Source organism: Hemitrygon akajei, chromosome 14 (assembly GCF_048418815.1).
Source record: "Hemitrygon akajei chromosome 14, sHemAka1.3, whole genome shotgun sequence".
Classification (NCBI taxonomy): domain Eukaryota; kingdom Metazoa; phylum Chordata; class Chondrichthyes; order Myliobatiformes; family Dasyatidae; genus Hemitrygon; species Hemitrygon akajei.
In genome coordinates this window covers 51,132,307-51,158,499 of record NC_133137.1, presented here as the reverse complement: position 1 = coordinate 51,158,499, position 26,193 = coordinate 51,132,307, and the positions used below count along the sequence as shown (strand labels likewise).

Here is a 26,193-nt window from a genome sequence, read left to right as displayed (position 1 = left end):
AGGCATTACATAGAACATTACAGCACAGTACAGGAGCTTTGGCCCATGACGTTGTGCTGACCTTTTAACTAATACTAAAAATCAATCTAACCCTTCCCTCCTACATAGCCCTCCATTTTTCTATTCTCCATGAGTTTCTTAAATGTCCCTAATGTTCCTGCCTCCACCACCCCTGGCACGGGGTTCCACATGCTGTGTAAAAGGTTACCTCTGACATCCCTCCAATCATCTTAAAATTATGCCTCTCATATTAGCCACTGCCGCCCTGGGAAATTCTCTCTGCCTATCCACTCGATCTATACCTTATCAGCCTGTACATTCTACCAAATAGCCTCTCCTCTCCTCCAAAGAGAGAAGCCCCAGAGCACTCAGCTTTACCTCAGAAGACACGCTCTCTAATCCAGGTGGCATGCTGGTAAATATCCTCTGCACTCTCTCTAAAGCTTCCAGGTCTTCTTTCAAATGCAGTTCTGCTGCTGTTGGAGCCTGTGATCTACATTTTGGTGGTGTGTTATTGGGCCGATTGAGTGACCTGACACTTTGCTGTCTCTGAGGCTGTTCCTTGAGGCTTTGAGCGAAGGGTGCGGCCTCAAGGCCAAGAGTCCAAGAAGCAAGCCCATGATTGACTCCATTTCTGGGCGATTAAAGAGCTGCGGAAGTTTGTAATTATCAAGGTGAGAGGTTGTTTAGCACCGTCTACCAGCCTCCCCTCCATTGCTGATGGAGGAAGGTGTCTGTGGTAAACTATGTATACCTGTCTGGACACGCCCCTCTGCTGACTGCTCCTGTGGCTCCTCCCACAGACCCCTGTATAAAGGCGATTGGAGGCACTGCTCCCCCCTCAGTCTCCGAGATGCTGTGCTCCGTTTTGCTGCTAATAAAAGCCTATCGTTCACCTCCCGTCTCCGAGAGTTATTGATGGTGCATCAGTGTCTGTGTGTGACAGCCTCCCTCTCCCTCTTGCTCACTGCTCCTGAAGGAAGGTCCCTGCGTTTGAATGGTCTCCCTCCCTCCTGTCAGAGGATGATGCTGGAGTTCTGGGTCTTTGACGAAGTTTAATTGAACGGTTTGTGGAATGGATCCTGTAGTTCACATTAGGATGTCCTTCCGGTTGCTCCATTTCTCGTTGCTACTTTGGGCAACTTTGAATCGGGCCAGCCTGCAGATCATGAGCAGTGAGCTGAATTGAATATGCCCGGAATCTTCCGATTCTCTGTTTTATAAGCTGTGTTAATTGCTTGTTTTTTCTGTTGCTGTTGGCACGATTTGTTTTTTTTTTGTGCATGGGGTGGGGTGGGGGGGGAGTTGATGTTTTTCTTTGAATGGATTCCATGGGTTTGTTTCCTGGGTGTCTGAGGGGAAGATGAATTTCAGAACTGTATGCTGCATACATAGTTTGATAATAAATGTACTTTGAATCTTTAAATCCTTCTAACAATGAGATGATTTGAACTAATCCAATGTGGATTAGCAGCCCCATCTCTTGAAAACTGTGCTGGTCAATCCCTGACATCAGACTGAAGGCGCCGCACGTAATGATGTAACAGCAGAGGCTCTGTGTCTGAAGCCCGCTACCCCAAGGCAAGACCGCCACTCCGACCTGCAGCTGTCAGCCTGTTGGACAGCCAAGACCCTGGAAGACAAACTAACACGACACAGCTACACAAAAACCTCCACTGTACGTGCAACTACTCGAGTAAATTTATCGGTGCTAAATGAGTTCATTTGTTTGCTACTCATCATCAAATAGAAAGCCACTAGGATGTTAACCTTCTCAGAGCATTATAATGTCAAATGAATTACTTTCCCAAACTGAAACTAGCTTAGGAGGAATATTTTGTATTGACCAGACTAGGAATTGACTTTTTAATTGTTGGTGTACTTGTGTGGCATTGATACTGTGCTACATCTCTAAATAAAAATACCTTCAGCATCACTGGCCGTTCCTCTTCAACATCAATGGGGATATTGGTGCTGGTCACCCACGTGTTGGTGCAGAGATGCCTTAATCTCACGTATGAGTTCCTGGAGAAAATCAAAAGGAATTTGTTCAAAGCAAATGCCCAAGTGATAACATGTGCTGGGACAAAATTTGCTCACTAAATACGATGAGCGAGGCAGGGAACATCACCAAACTGAGACCTTGGTCCTCACATACCCAAGAGCTGCAACAGTGACCTACTGTTAATCTTAACAGTTCTATACACTATTCGTATATTAGTTCCACTTAACTGTCTATCAGTAAATCACCTTGTACAGAAAACCACTACCAAGCCCTGGCAATCTGCAGGTAAGGCCGACAAGCTTGGTAGCGTAGTCAGAAGAGAGTGAAGTCAAGTTGTCGTACACCAGGGCTTTGTGGCACAGTCATGCACCAACCAGCCTCTTTCTGCTGGGAAATCCAGGAAATTCCCATGAGGGGGCTAAACAGCATAAATGAACACAAAATGATTTTAGCAAACACAACTGAAAGAACCATGAAAACTCTGGCAAGTTGGGACAAATATGCAAACTCCATTAGTGGAGTGGCAGCTGACCTCTGCACTCCGATGGAAATTGTGGGCCACGTAAATGTTTTCCTGCAGAGAAGAATTACCTGGGCACCAGAGAGTCGGCTCTCTGAAGAGTGGTGGTGTCAAGCTCAAAGAGGGATGCGATATCGTTTCCATGGGGCACCGACACCAGGGTATAAATGATCTTTTCCACCATCTGACGCTTGTTTTTAATCGGCAACATGTCCCCCTCGCTCTGAAATGAAAGAAAACAAACTGGAGTACAGAGACCCAAGGCAGCAGCATTGATATCGTTTACTATAAGCCAGTTAACAAACTTCAAAAGCTGTGTGGTCATTTGACATTATGCAATGTGGGATACAGCACCAGTACTTGTGTTACATTACTGCATTTCACAAACGACTTTAGCTAAAATCTACTGGGCCACCTTTTTGTCTGATGAAGTCTTTTCCTCCTAACTCAACATCAAAGAGCCATTAATGGACCCACGTGTGGCTGTCCACTCTACCCAGGCCTCTACCTCCCATCCTCCTTCAGGCCTTCGCTTCCTCAGCCTCTCCTCGTAAGTCATGTTGAGTTAGATTGTGCCAGTCAGGATGCTCTTCTATAGATGCACAGTGGAGATTATCCTGACTGGTTGCATCATGACCTGGTGTGGAAGCACCAATGCCCAGGAACGGAAAAGCCTACAAAACATAGTGGGCAGATCACAGGAAAAGCCCACCCCACCACCATCTACAGGGAGCACTGCCACAAGAAAGAGCCTCCATCATCAAGGACCCCCAACGTCAAATCCATGTTTGCTTCTCGCTGCTGCCGTCAGGAAGGAGGTACAGGAGCCTCAGGTCCCACACCACCGGGTTCAAAAACAATTATTACCCTACAACCATCTCACAACCTCTAGACTCACTCTGCAACTCAGTATTATTTATTTCTTATTTGTTTGCTTTTTTATTTATTATCTGTTTTATTTTATTTGCAGTTTGTCTTTTGCACCAATGTTATTTTCGGTCTTTGTGTATGGTTTTTCATTTTGATTTTATTGTATTTCTCTGCTCTATAAGCACATTAATCTCAGGGTAGTACACGGTGACGTAAGCATATTGTGATAAAAAATTTAGTTCTTCCATCAGGTTGTTTTTGGACCCGACCTAATTCTACCCATTTGCAGCCTCCTCTTCAAAACAAATTTTCCTGATCATCAGCAAATTTAGCAACTACAACTTCACACCCTCGACTAGAGCACCCAGATAAATTGTAAGAGGTTGGGGGTCCCAAGACCTGTCGCTATGGCAACAACATACTTTACATTTTGGAAACAAGACAACAACCCACCCATACCATTGCAGTCAACTAACCACCTCAGTGATACTTCAAGCACCATGACCTTTTGCTTTTTGTCATAACTTTTGATGCAGTAGCTTAGCAAATGTCCTCTGAAAATGTAGGTGATCAGCATGGACAAGATGGGCCAAAGGGCCTGTTTCCATTTTGTGTGACTATGAATCGAAGACAAAGAGTACTGATGATGTCAGAAGCCCAACCTCTGCCGCACATCTCACACCATTCTCATTGAGAAGACCTCAGCCACACATTGGCAGAAGCCAGCAGCTCTGCTTCTTTGCAGCTCCAGTGAACCAGGTTCAAGACACTGTGAATTTGAGGGTTTCCAATAGATCCCAACACACATGGTCAATGAGCCACTGAAAATTACCACGTGTGTAGATAACTTGGGGGAATCTGAGGGAAGAATAACATGGAATTGGTGTAGATGGGTGCCTGATAGACAATATCACGGGTGAATGACAAATCCAGAGGAACACACACAAAATGCTGGAGGAACTCAGCAGGCTAGGCAGCATAATGGAGGAGAATAAACAGCTGATGTTTTGGGCTGAGACCCTTCATCAAGACTGAAAGGAAAGGGGGAGAAGCCAGAATAAGAAGGTGAGGGAGGGGAAGAGGTACAAGTTGGCAAGTGAGAGGTGAAATTAGGTGAGGGGTAAGGGAGGGTTGGTTGGGGATGGGGAATGAAGAGAAAAGCTGGGAGGTGACAGGTAAAGGAATCTGATAGGGGAGGAGAGTAGACCATGGGAGAAGGGGAAGGGGAAGGAGGAGGGGAAACGGGGAGGGGATGGGCAGGTGAGGAGAAGAGAAGGGGTGAGAGGGGAACCAGAATGGGGAATGGAAAAGGAGATAAGGGGCGGTGGGGGGAGAAATTACGGGAAGTTAGAGAAATCAATATTCATGCCATCGGCTTGGAGGCTACCCAGAACAGGAGTTGTTGCTCCTCCATCCTGTGACCTCATCGTGGCAGTAGAGGACTGATGGACTGACATGTTGGAGTGGGAGTAGAAATGGATGGTCATCAGGAAAACCCATCAGTTACCTGAAGGTGTGGTGTGCAAACAAAGTCCTGGAGGCTGCAACGTGCCCAGATGTGAGATGAGGTGCTGTTCCTCAGGCATTGTGTCACACCCTGACAGTCAGAGTGGGAGAGGGATGGGGAATTAAAGTGGCTTTTGATTTTCAAAGACAGAGCACAGTTTCCCACACTGTCCTTTGCCACCAAGCACAGCCCCGAAGGAGGGCTGTTTCGAACGGGTCTGAACAGCCTGGTAACACACAAAATAAACCCTTACACTGCAACACAGAGGCAACAATTCAATAGCAGCTGCTCGAGCAAAATTAAGTCAAAGATTGTCCACTCACCACTCCCTTTGATTCCAGCTGGTCATTTCGGTAATCTGGATTAATCTGAAACAGAAATTTGATGAGAGCCTCAGACAGGAGAGAAGGCAGGGAAGGACTTTCTCAGGGGTTCTCTGGCTAGGTGGCAAATACTTGGAGCATATCTCACCAGAGGAAATGGTGAGGCAATTAGATTACAAACATTGAAGGGGAGAGGCATATGGATAACGAAGGGTTAGGATTAAGGGGATACGGGCCAAACGCAAGAAAATGGGAGTAGCTTAATGGGGATCTCGGTCAGCATGCACCAGTTTTGCTTTGGTACTGTGAAACTCTGTAACAGTGCGGCACTCAGACATCAGTCTGTGATGCCATGGTAAGATCATTAGCTAAAAATACCCACACTACCATCCTAGTGCCAGGCAAGGTCAAGCCCAGGAAGATATCCTCCAACCATACTGAATATACAGCAAGAGCACACCAGTAATATGAAAACCAACCACAAAGATCACTTAAACTGATTATGTGACGTAACTGGGGCCTTTCATTTTTACTAAAATAAATAAGAATGTCCATGCTTGAACATTTTCCCTGCACCCCGACTGACGAACTCATCAAAGATGATTTTACGTTGGTCAGTGGTAGCAGCAGTGATTTACCAGAGGGGGTGGCATTGTGCCTCGGCTGTAATACCTTCCCCGCACTTACCGAGGTTTATTCAAGGCTGGGCTGACATGTGACGTTGGTGCAGAAGGTGGAGCACCTCGCTGGTAAATGCTTTGTTATCACATCTGCTGAGACGTGGCGAAAATCTTTGTTTACATGCCAACCAGACAGATCTTTCCAAACACAAGTATCGAGGCAGTGCAGGAGGGGGAAGTAAATCAGAATGCAGAGTGGATCGTTATGGTAACAAGGAAAGTGCAGTGAGACAAATAAGGTGCAAAGGTCGTGACCAGGGAGATTGAGAGACCGCATGGTTAGCACGACGCCATTACAGCTTGGAGTTTGATTCCGGAGACATCTGTGAGGAGTCTCCGTACGTCCTTCTTGTGGAATACATCGGGTTTTCCCTGGGTGCCCTGGTATCCTCCCACAGCCCAAAGACATACCCGGCCGGTTAATCGATCAGTGTAAGTTGTCCTGCTGCGATTTGGTTTGGGTTAAATCGGGATTGTCAGGGTTAACTTTATCAAATACGGTGAGGGATCCATTCAAGAGTCTGATAACAGTGGGACAGAAGCATGTTTAAGCTCGGTGGTACACATTCTCTAACTTTTGTATCTACGGCCTATTGAGAGAACAGATAATACAAGGCCAAAATGCCAAGTCTGACTCTGTCTAATCTTTGGGTAATAAATCCCACTCATTAACTCTACTTCACTTTAAAAAGGCCAACGTTCCCAACCAGATGTGGCGTATTGCACAGGCAGGCCCTTCAGCCCACAAACTCCCATGCTTGCCCCTCTCTATTCTCCCTACATTCTCACAAAATGGCTGTTATGTTACCAGTGCAACAGTAATGACAATACTTTAAAACTTTATCAGAGTTGCAAAGGAATGCAAAACATCCTGGAGGTGTGACAAGAATGTTATATAAATGTTTACAATTGTTAATCAGTCAACCAGAACACATTAATCATAAAACAGACCACTACAGCACAGTACTGGTCCCTAACCACAAGATCAAGCTAACCCTTCCCTCCTACATAATCCTCCATGCTTTTATCATCCATGTGATAACGTATGACTTTTTAAAATGTCCCTAATGGATCAGCCTTTACCACCACTCCTAGCAAGGCCTTCCACACATCCACCACTCTCTGTGTAAAAAACATCCCCCCATACCTTCTTCTAATCTTTTTAAAATTATGCCCCCTTGTATGAGCCACTTCTGGCCTGAGAAAAGGTCCCTGGCTATCCACTCAATCTGTGTCTCTATTAAGTCACTTCCACATCCTCCTTTGCTCCAAAGAGAAACACCTCAGGTCATGCAACCTTTCCTCATAGGATATGCTCGCTAATCCAGGCAGCACTGCAGTAAATCTCCTCTGCACCCTCTCTAATCCAGGCAGCACTGCAGTAAATCTCCTCTGCACCCTCTCTAATCCAGGCAGCACTGCAGTAAATCTCCTCTGCACCCTCTCTAATCCAGGCAGCACTGCAGTAAATCTCCTCTGCACCCTCTCTAATCCAGGCAGCACTGCAGTAAATCTCCTCTGCACCCTCTCTAAAGCTTCCCCATTCTTCCAATAATAAGCAAACAGAACTGAACACAAGTGAGATCTAACCAGGATTTTATGGAGTTGCAACATTACCTCACAGCTCTTGAACTCAACCCCTCAACTAAGGAAAGCCAACACACACATTCCTTCTCAACAACTGTGCTGTCTCTATGCACAAAGATCACTAAAGGGCCTGGTGCCGATCCCTGTGGCTCATCACTAGTCACAGGCCACCACTGAGAACCAATCTTCCAAAATCACTCACTGCTTCCTACTGTCAAGCTAACTACGCACCTATTTAGCCAGCTCCCCCAGGATACTGTGTGATCTAACCTTCTAGGATGATCAACTCCATCCACAAAGGTACACACAGCTGACTCTGCTCCTCCAGCTCACTCCTCGTTAACTAACATTAAATGTACAGTAATTTTAACAAGGGTCAAAATATATTCTGATCAGCAATACATCACCAGTGAAAGATGCGGTGATTAAAGATCTGGGCGAAAAACTACTGAAAATAAGACTTTCCCATTTATCTCGATCTACCAGTGGGAACATGCATGAAGGTTCACTAAAGCTGTGGCTGCACACACCTCCAGAGCTGAGTGCATAGACATACACCGAGGCTGAGGATGGGAATGTCTTTCTCAAGCCTGCAGGCTGACAGCACAGGGATCAAAGTTGAAGTCCATCTTCCCGCCATGTGAACAAGTACGTGTACAAGTGCAATGAGAAACTTACTTGCAGAAGCAACACAGGCGGGTGGCATCAGAGGAGCAGCATTAACAGGAAATACACAAATCAGACTTAATTATACACATCTTTTACAAGAAAGAAGACAATTAGAATTTTAAAAGTCACTTCTACTGCAAAGTGGTTATAGTGTTGCTAAAATGTAGTGATCAGAATGGTGAAAGGGAAGTAGTTGTTTCTGAACCTGATGGTGTGGGACTTCAGGCTTCTGTACCTCCTGCTCCATGGTAGCTGTGAGAAGGTGGAATGAACCGGATGCTGGGAGACCCTTGATGATGGATGTTGCCCAGTGCTTGGGCTCCAGCAGTCCACCATCTCAATCAATGATTTGGCCGAGGGTACCAAAGGTCCAAACTTGCTCTTGGGGTGGTGAGGATGGAGCAGAACACTTCAAGGAGATGCAGACATGAGGCATAGGAGCAGAATCAGGCCATTCAGCCGATTCCATCATGGCTGATTTATTATCTCTTTCAACCCAATTGTCTGACTTCTACCCTTTAATGCTCTTATTAATCAAGAATCTATCAACCTTCGCTTTAAATATACCCAATGATATGGCCTCCACAGCCATCTGTGACAATGAGTTCCACAGATTCATCACCTAGTGACTAAAGAAATTCCTCCTCATCTCTGTTCTAAATAGATGTCCTTTGTATTCTGAGGCTGTGCCACCTGCTCCTAAACTCCCCCACTACTGAAAACATCCTCTCCACATCCATTCTATCTGGAAATCTCAATACTTAATAGATTTCATTAAGATCCTCCACGTTCTTCTAAATTGCAATGAGTACAGGCCCGGATACATTAGCCCTTTCCTTCCTGGGATCATTCTTGTGAATCTCCTCTGGGCCCTCTGCAATGCCATTCTCTTGCATCCTATCAGATAAGGGGCCCAGAACTGATCACAATACTCCCAGTGCAATCTGGCCGATGTCTTAAGAGGCCTCAGACAAGTTGAATACAGCGGACAGAACCTGTCAGCTCATCCACTTTGATGCACCAATGAGAGATGCGGAATGTATTTCAAATGGTGAGAACCCAGGTGGTGCTGATGTTCTGTTGGTACCTGGGTGTCCCTGTACACATCACTGAGAGCTGACACACAGTGATGAGGGAGACAAGTTTTTGTCTTTCTACCGAGAGGATTTGAGTGCAGGAAACAACAGTTGTTGGGAAGATCAGCAGTTACTTTACTCTTCATGTTCTTTTTAGCCTTGTTTAATAGATTATTCAAAACAGAAGTAGTCTGATTACACACAGGGTGTATGCATTAAAAGAGAACTTTTCATCCACCACTAATTAGAATTCCCTCAGTTAATACATCTGCAAGCACTTTCAAAAATGCTCTCAGCATCATATGGACCACCAATTATTGATACTAAAATCAGGGTTATCCGACCTGGGAATTGATATAATGCAGTTGTCTCATAATAACCTGGACTCTTCTACTTACACCCAAAGCGTTTACATTTTGGGTAAGACCTCAGTATCACAGGGGTCATTGGGCTGGATTTCCAGGAGACTGGTACACATTTCTGTGTGCATTAGGCGTCTCAGGACATGGGTGAGGAGGTACAAGCCAAGAAGTCAGGAACTAACCGAGACCTGCTCCCATATTCAAGCACCAATGGTATACAGTGCTCCAGGAACCACACAAGGGAACCCACAGGACCGGCAGATCGCAAACTGGGCTAGACCTGACACAGGTTTGATCAACTCACTGACTTCAACACAGAGTGAAGGTGAGTGATAGCAGTTTGTGTAATTTACATTTTGTTTATGAATTAAGTTCACTTAAACGTATTTAAGTAGAATTAGCCCACACATCCAGGTGATGTAACTGGGGTGTGGCCGCTGTCATATGCCAAACAGCTACTTGGAGCCACAGGTGAGAGATGGATGTCCAGTGGGGACCAAATGTGAATGATCTTCCCCAGAATGAACAGGACAGGCACTTTCACTAGAGGTGATGTCCTCTCTGGACACTCCATACACCGGGTGAGGGTGGACACAACGAGACAGGGACATGCCTGTTCCATACACCGGGTGAGGGTGGACACGATGAGACAGGGACATGCCTGTTCCATACACCGGGTGAGGGTGGACACGATGAGACAGGGACATGCCTGTTCCATACACCGGGTGAGGGTGGACACGACGAGACAGGGACATGCCTGTTCCATACACCGGGTGAGGGTGGACACGATGAGACAGGGACATGCCTGTTCCATACACCGGGTGAGGGTGGACACGATGAGACAGGGACATGCCTGTTCCATACACCGGGTGAGGGTGGACACGATGAGACAGGGACATGCCTGTTCCATACACCGGGTGAGGGTGGACACGATGAGACAGGGACATGCCTGTTCCATACACCGGGTGAGGGTGGACACGATGAGACAGGGACATGCCTGTTCCATACACCGGGTGAGGGTGGACACGATGAGACAGGGACATGCCTGTTCCATACACCGGGTGAGGGTGGACACGATGAGACAGGGACATGCCTGTTCCATACACCGGGTGAGGGTGGACACGATGAGACAGGGACATGCCTGTTCCATACACCGGGTGAGGGTGGACACGATGAGACAGGGACATGCCTGTTCCATACACCGGGTGAGGGTGGACACGATGAGACAGGGACATGCCTGTTCCATACACCGGGTGAGGGTGGACACGATGAGACAGGGACATGCCTGTTCCATACACCGGGTGAGGGTGGACACGATGAGACAGGGACATGCCTGTTCCATACACCGGGTGAGGGTGGACACGACGAGACAGGGACATGCCTGTTCCATACACCGGGTGAGGGTGGACACGACGAGACAGGGACATGCCCGTTCCATACACCGGGTGAGGGTGGACACAACGAGACAGGGACATGCCTGTTCCATACACCGGGTGAGGATGGACAGAAGGTGGTTCTGGAACACTTTGCGGAGAGCAATGGGCATGGCAAGGCACAGGAGAAGGCAAGGTCATCCTGTGCAACCAAGGAATCCCCTAGTTATGACGACTACTCGTGCCACTGGAATTGGACTTCCGAGGTCCAGGGAGTGGAACTGCCCCAGTGCAAGGGCTTCTCCTCTTTATAAACTGTCCCGCACAGGTTTCTTCATGTAGTACACATCACCTGTGAAGATCTGCCCAAACCTAACTGTCATCATCAGATACAACAGAAACCAATCAATCTATAAGAGTTCTTCGAAGAAGTAACAAGAGGATTAATGAGGGCAGGATGGTAAGAAAGGTCTGGAAAGTTAAATCACATGGGATCCAGGGAGAGTGGGCTAAGTGGATGCATAATTAGCTGGATGGTGGGCAGCAGAGGATGAAGGTGGATAATCAGACGACGACTAGTGGTATGCCAGTAGGGATCGGTGACAGACCTTTGGTGCTTGTCATTTGTGTAAATGATTTGGATGCAAATGTAATCAAATGGTTAGTCAGCTTGCAGATGACACTAAAAGAGGAGATATCATAGACAGTGCAGAATGTCATAAAAATTTACATGGCTGAAGGAGATCTGTAAGTTTACACAAGAGATTCTGCAGGTGCTGGAAATCCAGAGCAACGCACAGGGCGCCAGAGGAAATCCAGAGCAACGCACAGAGCGCCGGAGGAAATCCAGAGCAACGCACAGGGTGCTGGAGGAAATCCAGAGCAGCGCACAGAGCGCCGGAGGAAATCCAGAGCAACGCACAGAGCGCCGGAGGAAATCCAGAGCAACGCACAGGGTGCCGGAGGAAATCCAGAGCAACGCACAGGGTACCAGAGGAAATCCAGAGCAACGCACAGCGTGCCGGAGGAAATCCAGAGCAACACACAGCGTGCCGGAGGAAATCCAGAGCAACGCACAGCGTGCCGGAGGAAGTCCAGAGCAACGCACAGCATGCCGGAGGAAATCCAGAGCAACACACAGGGTGCCAGAGGAAATCCAGTGCAAAGCACAGCGTGCCGGAGGAACTCAGCGGGTTTGGCATTGTCCATGGGAATGAGTGGACAGTCGGCGTTTCGGGCCGACACCCTTACCCAAGACATTGAAATGTCTGTTCATTTCCATGGATGCTGCCTGACCTGCTGGGTACCTCCAGCATTTTGTGTGTGTAGTCAGTGGATGTTGTTTAATCGGATTTTCAGAAGGCCTTTGACAAGGTGCTACACGTGAGGCTGCTTAACAAGTTAAGAGCCCGTGGTATTTCAGGGAAGATACTAGCACAAATAGAAGATTGGCTGAATGGCAGGGGGGCAGAGTTTGGGAATGAAGGGGGCCTTTACTGGTTGGTTGACACTGACTTCTGAGGTTCTGCAAGGGCCAGTATTAGGACCACTTCATTTCACATTATATGTCAATAATGTGATGATGCAATTGATGGCTTTGTGGCCAAGTGTGCTGGCAAGACATGACGACGTTTTGCAAGCAGATAAGAAAACTACTATCTTACTAAATATACTTTTCCTGGCCTACAATCACTGCCATCCGCAGCCTGGAATTTCCCTTTGGGAGTTGTGCTTTCAAACCATCTGTATGACTTGGCATTTTTGTGATATCCTGAAGGATTGGGTGAACTGAATTCTCAAAAAGGCAGGTATGGCAGGAATTCTCAAAAAGTAGTCATTACTGGAGCAGACTTGGAGCTGGACTGGAACTTTAAGCCAGGTTGAAACTTTGGGTCAGGTTGAAGTGGTGGGGCCTGCGCCCAAGAGCAAAAAGCAAACGGGTGGTTAGCCGATTCAAGCACCGAGCCAGATTCAAAAGATCAAGGCATTGAGTCCAAGGGTGAAAGATGAACCAGTGTTCAGCTCACTATTCTGTGAGGCTTCACCCGCCTCAGCACTGAACGGACTTTGCAGCTGAACGGGCACCAGGACTGTGGGCTTACTTTCAGGGACACTGAGAATCATGGTTTGTGTGCTATTTGTTTACTTTTTTATTGTTTGCACAATTCATTTTTTTCACACTTTGGATCTTTGGCAGTCTTTGTTGTGTGGGGTTTTTCATTGGTTCTATTGTGTTTCTTTGTTTTGTGGCTGCCTGAAAGGTGAATCAACGTATAATCGCAACATTGATTTTGACTTAGATTAGCAGAATGGGCAAAGAAGTGGAAGATGGAATAGTGTAGGGATCATGCACTTTAGTAGGAGGTATAAAGGTGTGGACTATCTTCTAAACAGGGAGAAAATTCAGAAATCAGAGAGAAATTCAGAGGTGCAAAGGGACTTGGGAGTCCTCATGCAAGATTCCCTAAAGGTTAACCTGCAAGTTGAGTTGGTGGTAAGGAAGGCAAAGGCAATGTTAGTGTTCATTTTGCAAGGATTAGAATTTAAAAGCATGGACTTCATCAGGCATTGGTCAGACTGCAGTTGAGAGCAATTTTGGATGCCTTATCTAATAAAGGATGTTCTGGCATTGGAGAGGGTCCAGAGCAAGTTCACAAGAATGATCCTAGGAATTAAAGGGTTAATCTCTGAGGAGCATTGGATTGCCCTGAGCCCAGTTCTCACTAGAGTTTAGAAGAATCAGAGAGGGATCTCTTCAGTGGAGTGGGTGTTTCCTGTAGTAGGGAAGTTTCGGTCCAGAGGGCACAACCACAGAATAGAAAGATGTTCCTCTAGAAGAGAGATGAGGAAGCATTTCTTTGGCCAGATGCTGGTGAATCTGCAGAATTCGTTGCCACACATGGCTGTGGAGGCTAAGTCATTGGGTATATTTAAAGCAGGGGTTGATAGTTTCCCAATTAGTAAGGGAATCAAAGATTATAGGAGAATCAGGTTGAGAGGGACTCTGCTCCTAAGTCTCATTGGTCCCTTAACACTATGTCACTATTCCTCCTTTGCACCATTAATTTGTCGCAGTAATTTTATCTTGCACTGTACTGTTGCCACAAACCAACAAGTTTCATGACAAATGTCAGTGATAATAAACTTGATTTTGACCTTTTAAGACTTAATAACTTTTGAATTGTTGAGCCCTGAAACACAGACCTTCACTCCGTTCTACTGTCTAGTAACCTGCCTGGGGTCTGCGGCTTCTCCAGCACTCTGCACTTCTGCAAGTGAGGCTTGCTGCAGTCCCTCTGCTGGCTCGAACCTGTGTCCAGAACACGCTGAGCTGTAAAATGTATTATCAACCAGCTGTAATGAGTGAGCTGTTGCCCGAGGGTGGGGTCACTGGCGGGAACGGGCAGTCATCTCCGCCAGCAAATTCTAGGCTAATAACCTCTGCAAGATCTCCAGTCTGCACAAGAACAGCGTCTCACCCCAAGCAGCAATGGCTTCTGAGAAAGTCAAGCCAATAAGAACATGAGAATACTGGCAAGATTGTATCCACAGCTAGATAGCACTCATACAGTAAGTCCAAGTCAGGTTGTACCTTACTAACATGACTGAGTTTCCTGAGGAGGTGACTGACAAGAGTGCATCTGGGATGTTGCTTTCATGAGTTTTTAACGAGGTCCCTGATTAATCATAAGATGCATGGGATCCATGGTGAATTAGGCATTTGGATTTCCTATAGAGGACGGAGGGCTATGTCTAGCTGGAGCTCTGTTACCAGTGGAGCTCTGTACTGGGACCTCTGCTATTTGTGATATGTATGAATGACTGGGATGAAAACGTGGATGGGTGGGTTAGCAAATTTGCAGGTGATACAAACGCTGATGGCATTGAGGAGGTCCCGATGGTTGCTGAAGGATACAGCAGGATATAGATCAGCCGCAGTTGTGGGTGGAGAAATGGCAGATGGAGTCTAATTTGGGCAAGTTGAGGGCATGTACTTTGGAAGAGCAAATGTGAAGGGAAAGTACACAGTAAACACAGAACACATCCCCACGGCACTTTACTCTGCCCTGACCCACCCGGACAGCCCCAACTCTTATGTCAGAATGCTGTTCATTGACTTTAGTTCAGCATTCAATACTGTGATCCCCTCCAAGCTGATCACCAAACTTCGCCAGCTTGGTATCAGCTCTTCCCTCTGTAATTGAACCTTGGACTTTCTGACTAATAGACCCCAATCTGTTAAGTTAGACAACCTCTCCTCCTCTATTCTCACCCTGAACACTGGCGTGCCTCAAGGCTGTGTGCTGAGCCCTCTTCTGTATTCCCTTTTCACCTATGACTGCGGTCCTGTACATGGTTCTAATTCCATAATCAAGTTCGCAGACAACACTATGTTGATTGGCCTGATCAGAGGGGATGACGAGACGGCCTACAGGGATGAGATCCAGCACCTGGCTGTGTGGTGTGCCGACAGCCACCTGGCCCTTAACACCCAGAAGACCAAGGAGATCATTGTGGACTTCAGGCATGCTAGGAGCCACACTCACGTCCCCATCTACATCAACGGAGCTGTAGTGGAGCGTGTATCAAGCTTCAAATTCCTTGGTGTCCACATTTCCGATTATCTCACCGGGCCCCTGAACTCTTCCAACCTGATCAAAAAGGTGTAACAGCACCTTTATTTCCTGTGGAGCATCAAGAAAACTCACCTCTGTCCCAGGATACTGATGAACTTTTACCACTGTACCATTGAGAGCATAGCCACCAACTGCATCTCAGTGTGGTATGGCAATTGTCCCATATCGGATCACAAAGCACTCCAGTGTGTGGTGAAAACTGCCCAGCGGATTATCAGCACTCAATTGCCCACCATTAAGAACATCTACCATAAACGCTGCCTGGGCAGGGTGAAAAGCATTATCAAGGATGCATCTCACCCTAACCATGGACTTTTTACTCTCCTCCCATCCGGTAGGTGCTACAGGAGCCTCCGCTCCCACACCAGCAGGCACAGGAAGAGCTTCTTCCCTGAGGCTGTGACCCTGCTGAACCTCACATCACAGCACTAAGCAGTATTGCACCCATATTGTACTGTCTCAGTACTTTTATATTTGTGCGCTGTAGCACTTACTTTTTATTCACAGTTATTTTGTAAGTAACACTATTCTTTGCATTTCTGGTTAGGTGCATTTCATTGGCTTTGTATCTGTACTTGGCACAGTGACAATAAAGTTGAATCTAATCTAATCTAAATGTCAGGACAATACACATAACAACACTGATGAATAGAGAAATCTTAGGGTCCAAGTCCATAGCTCCTGGCAAGTGGTTGCACAGGTCAACAGGGTGGTAAAGAAGGTGGATTGCATGCTTGCTTTTATTTGTCCCTTCGAGAGTTCAAGAGATAAGAAGTTTTGTAGCAACTCTATGAGACTCTGGTCAGGCTACATCTGGAGTATCGCATTCAGCTCTGGTTGCCCCATTATAGAAAAGACGTGGATACTTTTGAGAAGGTGCAGAAGAGGTTTACAGATTTGCTGCCTGGATATAGGGCATGTCCTCTAAGGAGAGGTTGGATAAGCTTGGGTGGCAGAGGCTGAGGGAGCCCTGATAACATTAGAATTGGCATAGATGGAGTAGACTGTTCCCCAGAGCTGCAATGTCTAACACTAGAGAGCATGTATTTCAAGTGAGATCAAAGGAAATGCATGGGGTAGGATTTTACTCAGGGAGTGTGTAAAATACACAGAAAACCTTACTATTTTGCTCTCTTTTGACACTATTTATTTATTTTTCAATATCTTTCTTAATGTATCTTAAGGTAATCTTTAATGCATTGCACTGTACTGCTAAAGCAAGACAATAAGTTTCACAACATGTCAGTGGCTCTGATTCGGAATGAGCTGCTAGAGGAGGCAGGACCAGCAACAGCACTGAAGAGGCATTTGGACAGCTGCATTAATGAGCAGAGTATAGGAGGATGCGGGATTCCTGTAGACAAGTGTGATTAGTACAGCTCGGCATAATGGTTGGTATAGTTATGATGGGCTGAAGGGCTTTTTACCATACAATATGACTCAACACCTCGATGAGAAAACCCACTCACTCCAACCATCACTTTGGTAAATCTTCTCTGAACTCCTTCCAATCTCCCTCAATAAGGAGACCCCTAGTGAACACAATACTCCAGTCACAAACTCACCAAAGCTCAACTCTTAATAAGTCCAAGATTTTCTCTGTCCACATAATTTGGTGTTTCAAAATGCATTCATCTGGGTAAGGCAACCTAATGTTTATATAAACCCTGGCAGGAAGTTGGTGACACATAGGCTATAGAAAATGATGGAGATCGGTGTTGAGCAAGTAACCATACCACAAGGTGATGACTGCTGATTGCCCGGAGAGTGTTCAGGAGAGATTTAAATAAAAGTTCACTGGATGCTTAGTTGATTCAGCTTAATTACAAAGAAAGACTCTTATTTCCAGGAAAGTAATTGGTTTGAAACGAGTGCTCTAAAGCTCCACAACTTTTACAAGGAGTGCTGCCACAAGAAAGCAGCATCCATCATCAAGAACCCCACCATCCAGGCCATGCTTTTTTCTTGCCATTACCATCAGACACCAGGTACAGGAGCCTCAGGTCCCACACCATCATGTTCAGGAGCCTCAGGTCCCACACCACCAGGTACAGGAACCTCAGGTCCCACACCATCATGTTCAGGAGCCTCAGGTCCCACACCATCATGTTCAGGAGCCTCAGGTCCCACACCACCAGGTACAGGAGCCTCAGGTCCCACACCACCAGGTACAGGAGCCTCAGGTCCCACACCATCATGTTCAGGAGCCTCAGGTCCCACACCACCAGATACAGGAGCCTCAGGTCCCACACCACCAGGTACAGGAGCCTCAGGTCCCACACCATCAGATACAGGAGCCTCAGGTCCCACACCACCAGATACAGGAGCCTCAGGTCCCACACCACCAGGTTCAGGAGCCTCAGGTCCCACACCACCAGGTACAGGAGCCTCAGGTCCCACACCATCATGTTCAGGAGCCTCAGGTCCCACACCACCAGATACAGGAGCCTCAGGTCCCACACCACCAGGTACAGGAGCCTCAGGTCCCACACCACCAGATACAGGAGCCTCAGGTCCCACACCACCAGATACAGGAGCCTCAGGTCCCACACCACCAGGTTCAGGAGCCTCAGGTCCCACACCACCAGGTACAGGAGCCTCAGGTCCCACACCATCATGTTCAGGAGCCTCAGGTCCCACACCACCAGATACAGGAGCCTCAGGTCCCACACCACCAGGTACAGGAGCCTCAGGTCCCACACCACCAGATACAGGAGCCTCAGGTCCCACACCACCAGGTACAGGAGCCTCATGTCCCACACCATCATGTTCAGGAGCCTCAGGTCCCACACCACCAGGTACAGGAGCATCAGGTCCCACACCACCAGGTACAGGAGCCTCAGGTCCCACACCACCAGGTACAGGAGCCTCAGGTCCCACACCACCAGATACAGGAGCCTCAGGTCCCACACCACCAGGTACAGGAGCCTCAGGTCCCACACCACCAGGTACAGGAGCCTCAGGTCCCACACCACCAGATTCAGGAGCCTCAGGTCCCACACCATCATGTTCAGGAGCCTCATGTCCCACACCATCATGTTCAGGAGCCTCAGGTCCCACACCACCAGGTACAGGAGCCTCAGGTCCCACACCATCTTGTTCAGGAGCCTCAGGTCCCACACCACCAGGTACAGGAGCCTCAGGTCCCACACCACCAGGTACAGGAGCCTCAGGTCCCACACCACCAGTACAGGAGCCTCAGGTCCCACACCACCAGATACAGGAGCCTCAGGTCCCACACCACCAGGTACAGGAGCCTCAGGTCCCACACCACCAGATACAGGAGCCTCAGGTCCCACACCATCATGTTCAGGAGCCTCAGGTCCCACACCACCAGGTACAGGAGCCTCAGGTCCCACACCACCAGATACAGGAGCCTCAAGTCCCACACCACCATGTTCAGGAGCCTCAGGTCCCACGCCACCAGGTACAGGAGCCTCAGGTCCCACACCATCATGTACAGGAGCCTCAGGTCCCACACCACCAGGTACAGGAGCCTCAGGTCCCACACCATCATGTTCAGGAGCCTCAGGTCCCACACCATCATGTTCAGAAGCCTCAGGTCCCACACCACCAGGTACAGGAGCCTCAGGTCCCACACCATCATGTTCAGGAGCCTCAGGTCCCACACCATCATGTTCAGGAGCCTCAGGTCCCACACCACCAGGTACAGGAGCCTCAGGTCCCACACCACCAGGTACAGGAGCCTCAGGTCCCACACCACCAGGTACAGGAGCCTCAGGTCCCACACCATCATGTTCAGGAGCCTCATGTCCCACACCATCATGTTCAGGAGCCTCAGGTCCCACACCACCAGGTACAGCAACCTCAGGTCCCACACCACCAGTACAGGAGCCTCAGGTCCCACACCACCAGATACAAGAGCCTCAGGTCCCACACCACCAGGTACAGGAGCCTCAGGTCCCACACCACCAGATACAGGAGCCTCAGGTCCCACACTATCATGTTCAGGAGCCTCAGGTCCCACACCACCAGGTACAGAAGCCTCAGGTCCCACACCACCAGATACAGGAGCCTCAAGTCCCACACCACCAGGTACAAGTGCCTCAGGTCCCACACCACCAGATACAGGAGCCTCAAGTCCCACACCACCATGTTCAGGAGCCTCAGGTCCCACGCCACCAGGTACAGGAGCCTCAGGTCCCACACCATCATGTACAGGAGCCTCAGGTCCCACACCACCAGGTACAGGAGCCTCAGGTCCCACACCACCAGATACAGGAGCCTCAGGTCCCACACCATCATGTTCAGGAGCCTCAGGTCCCACACCATCATGTTCAGGAGCCTCAGGTCCCACACCACCAGGTACAGGAGCCTCAGGTCCCACACCACCAGATACAGGAGCCTCAGGTCCCACACCATCATGTTCAGGAGCCTCAGGTCCCACACCACCAGGTACAGGAGCCTCAGGTCCCACACCACCAGATACAGGAGCCTCAGGTCCCACACCATCATGTTCAGGAGCCTCAGGTTCCACACCATCATGTACAGGAGCCTCAGGTCCCACACCATCATGTTCAGGAGCCTCAGGTCCCACACCACCAGATACAGGAGCCTCAGGTCCCACACCACCAGGTACAGGAGCCTCAGGTCCCACACCATCAGATACAGGAGCCTCAGGTCCCACACCACCAGATACAGGAGCCTCAGGTCCCACACCACCAGGTTCAGGAGCCTCAGGTCCCACACCACCAGGTACAGGAGCCTCAGGTCCCACACCATCATGTTCAGGAGCCTCAGGTCCCACACCACCAGATACAGGAGCCTCAGGTCCCACACCACCAGGTACAGGAGCCTCAGGTCCCACACCACCAGATACAGGAGCCTCAGGTCCCACACCACCAGATACAGGAGCCTCAGGTCCCACACCACCAGGTTCAGGAGCCTCAGGTCCCACACCACCAGGTACAGGAGCCTCAGGTCCCACACCATCATGTTCAGGAGCCTCAGGTCCCACACCACCAGATACAGGAGCCTCAGGTCCCACACCACCAGGTACAGGAGCCTCAGGTCCCACACCACCAGATACAGGAGCCTCAGGTCCCACACCACCAGGTACAGGAGCCTCATGTCCCACACCATCATGTTCAGGAGCCTCAGGTCCCACACCACCAGGTACAGGAGCATCAGGTCCCACACCACCAGGTACAGGAGCCTCAGGTCCCACACCACCAGGTACAGGAGCCTCAGGTCCCACACCACCAGATACAGGAGCCTCAGGTCCCACACCACCAGGTACAGGAGCCTCAGGTCCCACACCACCAGGTACAGGAGCCTCAGGTCCCACACCACCAGATTCAGGAGCCTCAGGTCCCACACCATCATGTTCAGGAGCCTCATGTCCCACACCATCATGTTCAGGAGCCTCAGGTCCCACACCACCAGGTACAGGAGCCTCAGGTCCCACACCATCTTGTTCAGGAGCCTCAGGTCCCACACCACCAGGTACAGGAGCCTCAGGTCCCACACCACCAGTACAGGAGCCTCAGGTCCCACACCACCAGATACAGGAGCCTCAGGTCCCACACCACCAGGTACAGGAGCCTCAGGTCCCACACCACCAGATACAGGAGCCTCAGGTCCCACACCATCATGTTCAGGAGCCTCAGGTCCCACACCACCAGGTACAGGAGCCTCAGGTCCCACACCACCAGATACAGGAGCCTCAAGTCCCACACCACCATGTTCAGGAGCCTCAGGTCCCACGCCACCAGGTACAGGAGCCTCAGGTCCCACACCATCATGTACAGGAGCCTCAGGTCCCACACCACCAGGTACAGGAGCCTCAGGTCCCACACCATCATGTTCAGGAGCCTCAGGTCCCACACCATCATGTTCAGAAGCCTCAGGTCCCACACCACCAGGTACAGGAGCCTCAGGTCCCACACCATCATGTTCAGGAGCCTCAGGTCCCACACCATCATGTTCAGGAGCCTCAGGTCCCACACCACCAGGTACAGAAGCCTCAGGTCCCACACCACCAGATACAGGAGCCTCAAGTCCCACACCACCAGGTACAAGAGCCTCAGGTCCCACACCACCAGATACAGGAGCCTCAAGTCCCACACCACCATGTTCAGGAGCCTCAGGTCCCACGCCACCAGGTACAGGAGCCTCAGGTCCCACACCATCATGTACAGGAGCCTCAGGTCCCACACCACCAGGTACAGGAGCCTCAGGTCCCACACCACCAGATACAGGAGCCTCAGGTCCCACACCATCATGTTCAGGAGCCTCAGGTCCCACACCATCATGTTCAGGAGCCTCAGGTCCCACACCACCAGGTACAGGAGCCTCAGGTCCCACACCACCAGATACAGGAGCCTCAGGTCCCACACCATCATGTTCAGGAGCCTCAGGTCCCACACCACCAGGTACAGGAGCCTCAGGTCCCACACCACCAGATACAGGAGCCTCAGGTCCCACACCATCATGTTCAGGAGCCTCAGGTTCCACACCATCATGTACAGGAGCCTCAGGTCCCACACCATCATGTTCAGGAACAGATACTCACTCCCAACCACCAGGTTCCTGAACCAGTGTGGATAACTTGACTCACCTCAACTCTGAACTAATTCCACAACCTAGAGGCTCACTTTCAAGGACTCTATACCTCATGTTCTCAGTATTATTTAATTACTTTTTAAATTTATTATTTGCATGATTTGTCCTCTTTTGCACATTGAGTGTTTTTCTGTCTTTGATATGAATGGTTTTTCATGGATTATATTGTATTGCTTTATTTTGCCTGTAAATGTCTACAAGAAAATGAAACTTAAGGAAGAAAACGGTGACATATACAAACTTTGATATTAAATTTACTTTGAACTGTGAATAAGTATCAGAAAATGTAACTGCTGAAGACTCAGTGTGCAGTGCAGTTACTCTCAGCAGTGTGGCACTCTTCCTACCTCTGCAGCCAAGTAGTTTCCTGTTGCCAGATGCTTAAATCGGAAGAGGCTGTTCCAGTGGCCTGCGCCCCCTCGACAAGGGTCATGATGCACCACCTGAAAGGGGAAACCCTTCATTAGCTAAACAAACAGGACACTTTGATAGGAAGCCACAGGAACAGGAAACTTGTCAGTCATCAGGACAGACACTGACCTCAGAGAAGGCCCTGAGATCCCCCAGCTCATCAGTGTTGTGTAGGAATAAGGAGCTCCTGGAATAACTACCGTATTAAACAAATTCTACCCATTCATGAGAATGTATATTACTTGTATTTTCCCAATGTGTTTTGATAGATTTATGCTGATTATTTTTCCAGGAAACATATTGCACTAATGAAAATCATTGGCCAGAAATAGGAGAGTGAGAGACCGCAGTGCTGAAACCTGCAGTGACAAACAGTCTGCCGGAGCAGCTCAGCGGATCGAGCTGCATCTGTCAGGGAAGAAGAATTGCCAACATTTAGGGTGCAAACCATTTATCGTGCCACCTCCTCACAGATGCTGCTCAACCTGCTGAGCTCCTTCAGTAGATTGTAGTTTAAAGCAAGAATTGAACTCTTCCACTTTTCTCTAGTGGTAGAACCTAATCAGTGGATACTAGCAACAAAGATGAGATTTAAAAATTATCACTGCTTTTTCACATCTTCACCATCCTCTGGCTGAAGAAATTTCTCCTCATCTCTGTTCTAAATGAATGTCCTTGTCCTCGGAGTCTGTGCTCTTGGTCCTAGACCCTGCCACTATTGGAAACATCTTCTCCACGTCAACTCTAACTCAGACTTTCAATAGTCAATAGATTTCAACAAGATCCACCTTCACTCTTCTAAACTCCAGTGTGGTGGGTCTGGAATATAGATAGGTTGGAGCGGAAGATGTCGGCGAATTGATCTCTCTAAAAGACATTGGCGAACCAGAATTCCATAGTCACCATCACTGACACTGGACTTCCACTTCAGATTGTTTAACTGAAATAATTTAGATTTTCCACTATTGTGGTGGGCTCCAGATGTGTAACCTGTGCCTCCAGATTACTTGCTACCATTCCCGATGATATTTAAACAAAAGCCTTCGCTGGTTTAGAAGGTGGAACACTTTCATAGTGGTTGCTGCTCCACTTTACAGCACATCATTGGGGTTCCCGCTGCTGACTGTACGTTCTCCCTCTGGGTGCTCTGACTTCCTGCCACATTCCAAAGATGTAGTGAGTTATGGACATGCTATATTGTCATACTTTCCGGCTGTCCCCAGCACACCCCCTAACTGAGCCGATCATTGATGCAAGTCTCACATTTCACTGGATGTTTCAATGATTCAATGCACATGACAAGTAAAGATAACCTTCTTAAAAGTCTTTAGAGCCTGTGTCTCAGTCTGGAAAGAGCTCAATGGACCTTTTAAAAAGGACATTTACTTGGGGGGCACACAATACATTCTGGCTGTCAATGCGATTTTCAGTGTCATCCACCTGGATAAGTGGCAGACCTGTTGCTAACTAAACAGAAGTTGGCCTACAAGCTTGATTAATGAAGTACAGCCTGAGAAAAACTCAAATTAAAGACCAATAGATGGCCATTTCCGGGACCAGTCAATTCTCCCCACTCATATATTGTTGGATCAACAATTTGAAAACAATGACGCAAAAAGGAATTGAGAAAATGTGTGTTTTGCACAACTAAGGTTCTACCTCAATTTCCCAGAGTGCCTTGGAGCTTGTAGCCGAGGTGGCGGACTGGCGCAGGGTGGTCCTCAGGAAGATGTGCTGTTGCTTCTTGTACTCGTCACAGGTGAGGAACTTCTCCTGCTCGGCGTGGAAGAGCCTCACCACATCCCCCTGTGGGCGTAGGGACAAACGCGTCAGATGGCAACAACGGAGGCCGTATGTGGCACAAACCCAGCGGGGGCTGGAGAGAAAGAACAACACTGACCCCTTTGAGGACATCTTCCCGGTAGTCAATATACTTCATGAAGAGCGCAATCTTCCAGCTTGTGTTGCAGTTCACAGCATTCACCTGGAATTGAGGACACCTGGTTAATTTCCTCATCGGGTGCCTGACCAGAGTCTCTCCACTGATGACCACAAGATTGATTCTTACCTCTTTACAGCCTGGGTTGTCCAGCAACTCGTAACAGCTCGCATGCAGTGGCTGTCCGGCATTGACAGGGTTCAGCACCACTTTATCTCCCACAACCACCTAAACACAAGGTCAAAGTCAGCGAGTTTAGTGTCACATGCATGCAGTGAAAAAGTGTGCTTCCAACAGCATCACAGGCACGTACCAGCATCCACAAGGAAAACATCAATTATACACAATTATACATGAAAAAACACAAAACACGATGAGGCCACACTCGGGGTGGAGGAGCAACATCTTATATTCTGTCTGGGTAGCCTCCAACCTGATGGCATGAATAAAGCTTTCTCCTTCCCCTCTTCTTCTATTCCCCACTCTGGCCTCTCACCTCTTCTCACCTGCCAGTCACCTCCCCCTGGGTCCCCTCCTCCTGCGTCCCCTCCCCCTGGGTCCCCTCCTCCTGCCTTTCCTCCTATGATCCACTCTCCTCTCCTGTCAGATTCCTTCCTCTATGGCTCTTTACCTTTCCGACTTCTGGCTTCACCTATCACCTTCTAGCTAATCCCCTTTACCTTCCCCCCCCTCCACCTTTTTATTCTGGCATCTTTTCCCTCCCTTTCCAGTCCTGAAAAGGATCTCAGCCCGAAACGTCGACTGTTTAAGTGTTTTATCACTTACAAGCCTGATTGAATTTTTTGAGGATGTGACTAAACACATTGATGAAGGAAGAGCAGTAGATGTAGTGTATATGGATTTCAGCAAGGCATTGGATAAGGTACCACATGCAAGGCTTATTGAGAAAGTAAGGAGGCATGGGATCCAAGGGGACATTGCTTTGTGGATCCAGAACTGGCTTGCCCACAGAGGCAAAGAGTAGTTGCAGACAGGTTATATTCTGCATGGAGGTCGGTGACCAGTGGGGTGCCTCAGGGATCTGTTCTGGGAACCTTACTCTTCGTGATTTTATAAATGACCTGGATGAGGTAGTTGAGGGATGGGTTAGTAAATTTGCTGATGACACAAAGGTTGGGGGTGTTGTGGATAGTGTGGAGGGCTGTCAGAGGTTACAGCGGGACATCGATAGGATGCAAAACTGGGCTGAGAAGTGGCAGATGGAGTTCAACCCAGATAAGTGTGAAGTGGTTTATTTTGGTAGGTCAAATATGATGGCAGAATATAGTAGTAATGGTAAGACTCTTGGCAGTGTGGAGGATCAGAGGGATCTTAGGGTCCGAGTCCATAGGACACTCAAAGCAGCTGTACAGGTTGACTCTGTGGTTAAGAAGACATACGGTGTATTGGCCTTCATTAATCGTGGAATTGAATTTAGGAGCTGAGAGGTAATGTTGCAGCTATATAGGACCCTGGTCAGACCCCACTTGGAGTACTCTCAGTTCTGGTCGCTTCACTACAGGAAGGATGTGGAAGCCATAGAAAGGGTGCAGAGGAGATTTACAAGGACGTTGCCTGGATTGGGGAGCATGCCTTATGAGAATAAGTTGAGTGAACTTGGCCTTTTCTCCTTGGAGTGACAGAACATG

The 26,193-nt window shown here is 48.6% G+C and overlaps 1 protein-coding gene across 1 annotated transcript in view; it reads right to left on the bottom strand.

Annotated features, from left to right (window-relative positions):
• Positions 1-26,193, bottom strand: part of itpr2 (inositol 1,4,5-trisphosphate receptor, type 2) — a 272,542-nt gene that overhangs the window by 162,567 nt on the left and 83,782 nt on the right. The window contains exons 6-12 of the mRNA XM_073066048.1: positions 24,674-24,772; positions 24,506-24,589; positions 24,265-24,411; positions 22,542-22,637; positions 5,226-5,270; positions 2,597-2,748; positions 1,926-2,025 (exon numbers count right to left, since the gene is read on the bottom strand). Of these exons, the coding sequence (XP_072922149.1) occupies positions 1,926-2,025; positions 2,597-2,748; positions 5,226-5,270; positions 22,542-22,637; positions 24,265-24,411; positions 24,506-24,589; positions 24,674-24,772 (723 nt within the window). The remainder of the gene's footprint in view (positions 1-1,925; positions 2,026-2,596; positions 2,749-5,225; positions 5,271-22,541; positions 22,638-24,264; positions 24,412-24,505; positions 24,590-24,673; positions 24,773-26,193) is intronic.